The 4924-nt window shown below is 44.1% G+C and overlaps 1 protein-coding gene across 1 annotated transcript; it reads right to left on the bottom strand.

Annotated features, from left to right (window-relative positions):
• Positions 1–526: 526 nt before the first annotated feature.
• LOC139649678 (uncharacterized) lies at positions 527–4924 on the bottom strand (the record flags this gene model as incomplete). Its single annotated transcript, XM_071526154.1, has 4 exons — positions 4642–4924; positions 4336–4463; positions 3138–3272; positions 527–602 (listed from the first exon to the last, which is right to left on the bottom strand). Coding segments are annotated over exons 1-4 (622 nt in total), but the record flags the coding sequence as incomplete, so codon positions are not given.

Below are 4924 nucleotides of genomic sequence, written 5' to 3'. Positions count from 1 at the left end.
AAGCTGTCATTAATATTTAATGTTCAGCTGGAGTGAAATATGATGCTCTGCTCTGCTTGTCACCTCTGAATCCATGATTAATCCTATTTTCAGTCCTCAATTGAGGATGGCTTTATAAATTCACCGTGAACGAGCATAGGTCAGTCTCAACCTATCCGGAGTTGATCAAGCCCAATCACTGAAATCTGAATTAGTTGTTATGGAACCAAAAATTCCTGCTATATGCCATGTCTAGCTCACTCAAGTCAGAATTCAGGATTTAGTTTAGTTTTCTTAAACCGTCTTTCTGGAATACCCCTCTGGTCTTCAGCAGCCAGAGCCCTGCTGTTTTTTTGTTTGTTTTGTTTTTATGCAAGATCTGGTGGGGTGATGCCATAGCGCCCTCTATTGATTGACTGCCACTGAGGTGTATGTGTATAAATGTGTGTCTGTGTCAGTGTCTGCATGCATAATTTTCTGTGCATGCATGCATGCATGCATATATGTGGATTATTACCTCCACTGTTAATTTCCAGACACTGCTCACTTGAGCTGTGCGACAGCCCCGGGTACCAGTTCACATAGTCAAACCTAGAGCCATCTGTCCACATCCAAAGACCGTTCTATAGATAGATAAATAGACATACATACATACATGGATGTTAGATCCTTGCTAAATGCTGGGGATGCACTAGAAGACTTTTATAATCCAATTTTTCTAAGAGAGGTTGGGCAGGGTGTTAGAAGGCTCCACCTACTGACTCCCACTGGGAGACTTCAATGTAAGTAAGTAACATTTTATTTATATAGCACTTTTTAAAACATGTTACAAAGTGCTGTAATAAAAAAAAACAAAAAAAAACAAAACGAGATAAATGCAAAAATAGTCCGACATGCACAAGAAACGTGAATGTGAGACGCAAATATACAAACAAAACATCAGAGAAAGAAAGGCAATCAAACAAACACCTGAGAAACAAAACATCATCTACTGCAGGGCTAATTATAAACAGGCTAACCTATAAAAAATGCATTTTAAGGCGTTGCTTAAAGCAATCTACAAATTTGGCTGATCGGATAGCTTGGGGGAGGCTGTTCCATTGTGAAGGGGCCAATGCTCATGTTGGCAACGGCGATACCTGGAGGGGTGTATTTGGGAGGAATGGGCTCCCCGATCTGAACCTTAGTGGTTTGTTTTTGTTTGATTTCTGTACTAGTCATGGATCATCCATAACAAGCACCATGTTCGAACACAAGGAGGCTCTGAAGTGCACATGGTGCCACAGAACCTTGGGCTAAAGGTTGATGATAAACTTTGTAGTTGTTTCATCAGACCAGAGGCCATATGTTCTGGACTCATAAGTAAAGACAGGGACTCAGCTGTCAACTGGTAGAAACATGTAGTGAGGGTTTTGCTGGGAACGACTGGTGGAAGACTTTGTCCAGAATGATTTTGACTTAAACCTCTGAGCTAACGTTCTTGTATCCAGGTGGAGGTTAGGGACAATGAGTTGGAATGGACCTTGTTCAAAACCTCTGTCATGGAAAAGGCTACCAGGAGATGTGGCCATAAGGTGGTCAGTGCTTGTCATTGTGGCAACCCAATTACCCACCGGTGGACTCTAGCATTGACAGAGGCTGTCAAGCTGAAGAAGGTGGCCTTCTGGGCCTGGTTGGCACAGGTGACTCCTGACTCAGTGGAGAGGTATCGGTAAGACAGAAAGGCTGCAGCTGTGGTAGCTGCAGAAGCAAAAGCCTCAAAGAGGTCCTGGAAGGGGGAGAGCAATGTTGACCTCAACTGGGTATATTGTTGGAAGGTGGAAAGAGCACTTGAAGGAACTCCTAAACCCAACAGACATGCCCGACGGGCATGAGGGAGAGCTAGAAAATTTTGGGGATCAGAGCCCATCTCTTTGGCAGAGATCAATTGGGTAGTCCGCAAGATCCTCAGTGATTCATCCTGAAATGCTGAAGGCTCCGCATATTGTTGGGCTGTCGTGGTTGATATTTCTCTTCAGTGTCGCATGGATTTCCAGAACTGTGCCCTTGGATTGGCAGACATGAGTGGTGGTGCCCATTTTCAAAACAGGGGACCAGAATGTGTGTTCCAACTATTGTGGAGTCACACTGAAAGCCTATGCCAAGGTGCTGGAAAGATTCTGTCCTGGTCACGGAACAGTACATGCTTTGTACCCTCCTGCAGATAATCAAGGGGTCATGGAATTTGCTAATCTTGTCTACATGTGTTTGTGTCGTGGATTTGGAAAAGGTTTACAACCATGTTCTCCAAGGTGTCCTGTGAGAGTATGGGGTGCCAGGGTCACTGCTGCGAGCTGTATTCTCATTCTTGGCATTAAATCAAGCACGATAAAGGTGGACATCACCTCCAATAAGGGTTCACTGACAAGGGCGCACCTTGTTCTTTCTTCTGTTTGTGATATCCATGGACAGGATGTCAAGGTGCAGCTGAGATCTAGAGAGTGTTCAATTCAGTGACATTTGAGTGAAATTTTTGTTATTGCGTATGATGTTGTCCTGGGTTCGTCGGACCATGATCTCAAATGTGCACTGGAGCAGTTTGCAGGTGAGTATGATGTGGTCGGGATGACAGCCAGCACTTCCAAGTCTGAGGCAATGGTTCTCTCCTGGAAAAAGGTGGCCTGACCCATTCAGGTGAGGGGGAAGCAGCTGCTCCAAGTGAAAGAGTTCAGGTATCTTGAGATACCTGAACTCTTTAGTAGAGACAATAATTGAGATTATCCTGCTGATTCCTGAAACTTCACTGACGTCAGGACCTCTGATCTCACAGGAACTTATGCTATTCAATGTGGCTATCATTGGCTGTTGACGGTTTACACTCATGGAATGAATCTGTGATTCTCACACACTATAGGACTTGTTCAGGACCCAGCAGGTTGTAAATATCAAACATGTTTGATATTATTGGGGCGGCTCGGATTACAGATTGAATCTGTAATCTCACATTACCAGGTAATCATTACCGACCATCGGTCTAGACCAAGCCTCCAATCGGGATTTCTCCTCTGACTGTCAGGATGGGAAAATGTGGTTGAAATTGTCCTGATAATCCTGTAGTGTGTCCCCAGCCATTAATGGAATGATAGATGGACGGAAGTTGTATGGATAGAGCTCCTTACCTGTATGGCATCCTGGCCTCCAATCCAGGTGCTAGGGAAGTTGTGGGTGTCTCCCCTGGTCAAGGCCTGGACGAAGCGATTCTCCTCCTCACTGTGGATCGACGCCAGGGTGGCCCCTTCAAATATACAATAAGTCTGATAGGGAAGGGGGAGAGAGAAGGAGGGCAGGAGAGAGGAAACAAAGGACGAGTGAAGGAAGAAGAGGATGGACGAGCCTTTAGACAAGTCATTAGCCCCTTTTCACTGGTTCTTTGCTTCCAACCTTTGAGGTTTAACTCAACCAGTGAGACTATTTGTGCCTCCAGAGCAGCTCTGCCATTGAGAAATGTTTGTGTAACTAAAACGCCAATCTGCAATTTAAAGCTGCACTATGCAATTTTCCGACCACTAGAGGGTGACAGACACCGCAGTACATTTGTATATTAAGCACAGCAAAGCTGCTGGACTACGGAAGCCCCTAACCCATGCATAAAGGCTAATAGCTAAGATAAACATACCTACAGAGAAATGTCGCCAGTTGCTAGTCTTGCTTTACCATCTTTTCCCACACATTACATTTCCCACAGTGACGAGTGAAGAGGTACGTAGCAAGTTTACTAGTTCATATGGGAGGGTTCTCTATTATTTTCTACAGTATTTGTTTCTTACTTCTTTTTTGACATAGGGAGGGAATTGTAAAATGGGAAGAGCATACTTGTGAACATACTGTTTCATATTGTTGTTAATACATTCTTGATTTGTGCACTCTTTCATAAATACAATAAAAAAAAAAGTTTACTAGTTCATGAAGTTTACTTGCTCACTTCTTTGGTTTTATGTGAGGGGATGAGTGCCGCTTTTAATAAGCGAGGGAGGAGACGAGCTAGTTTTTAAAAAAAATTAAAAGCTACTGAATGGGCCAGGAGGAGCTTCAAGTGCAGGTTTAAATGAGGATAGGGTCTTGCAAAGGGGAAAAAGCATAAATTAATGTTTTTCTGAAAACACAATTGATTTGTATTGGTGATTGTTTTCCTTATGATGATCACTGAGTAGAGGTCATATTTTACTCACTTTTTATGTAGTTCTACAGAGGTGGATGTAACAAAATGTTCCTGTGAGAGTAGAATGATCATGTATGATAAAGAAGTGCTGAGGGAAAAAGTTGGATATTTCCCTCTTTTTCTCCTCCATCTCTCCTGTACCCTCTATCCACTCTCACCTCAGCTGCAACCCATGTCTTGGCGGTTTCAATGAAGATGAAACACCGTGTGCCGTATCGGGACCAACCGGAGGGACAGTAGTTTTCCTTTTGTATATTCTGCCCGATCTCTTCATTTGCATGGGACTCTGAGACAGGCACAGCAAAAAAAACACAGGAGCTCAAAGTGTAAATTAAAGATTTGCCGTCCCGTAAGGAAGCATTGGTTTGCATACAGAGTTTAAATTCATTAAAACCTCATTTACTTTAGCTTTAGCTGTACTTTAGCACACACACACACACACACACGCACATATCATCTCTCACCACAGTTAACAGGCAAGGTTCCCGGCGGTGTCCTCGTCCCTGGTATCTCCACTCCGGTGAAGACGTTGACACACCAGCAGTAACCGGATGACGCCCAGCACTGCTGGGGGAGGAAATTCCCATCAGCGTCGCACTGTGGGATGTAAGCTCCGATAATATTAGCAGAATAACGGGTCTGGTACTCGCAGTGGCCTTGGTGTGCTCTGACGGACGAGTTGAGAGAGGCAGCTTGACTCAGGGCCATGATGGCACAGAGAGGCAGAGACACACAGAACATCATCAT

This window comes from Centroberyx affinis, unplaced genomic scaffold (assembly GCF_046629955.1).
Source record: "Centroberyx affinis isolate AG114_WGS23_722 - 3 ecotype Tasmania unplaced genomic scaffold, CSIRO-AGI_Caff_v1 ptg001387l_1, whole genome shotgun sequence".
Classification (NCBI taxonomy): domain Eukaryota; kingdom Metazoa; phylum Chordata; class Actinopteri; order Beryciformes; family Berycidae; genus Centroberyx; species Centroberyx affinis.
Note: the sequence above shows the minus strand (reverse complement) of the source record. Positions and strands in the feature narration are given on the sequence as shown.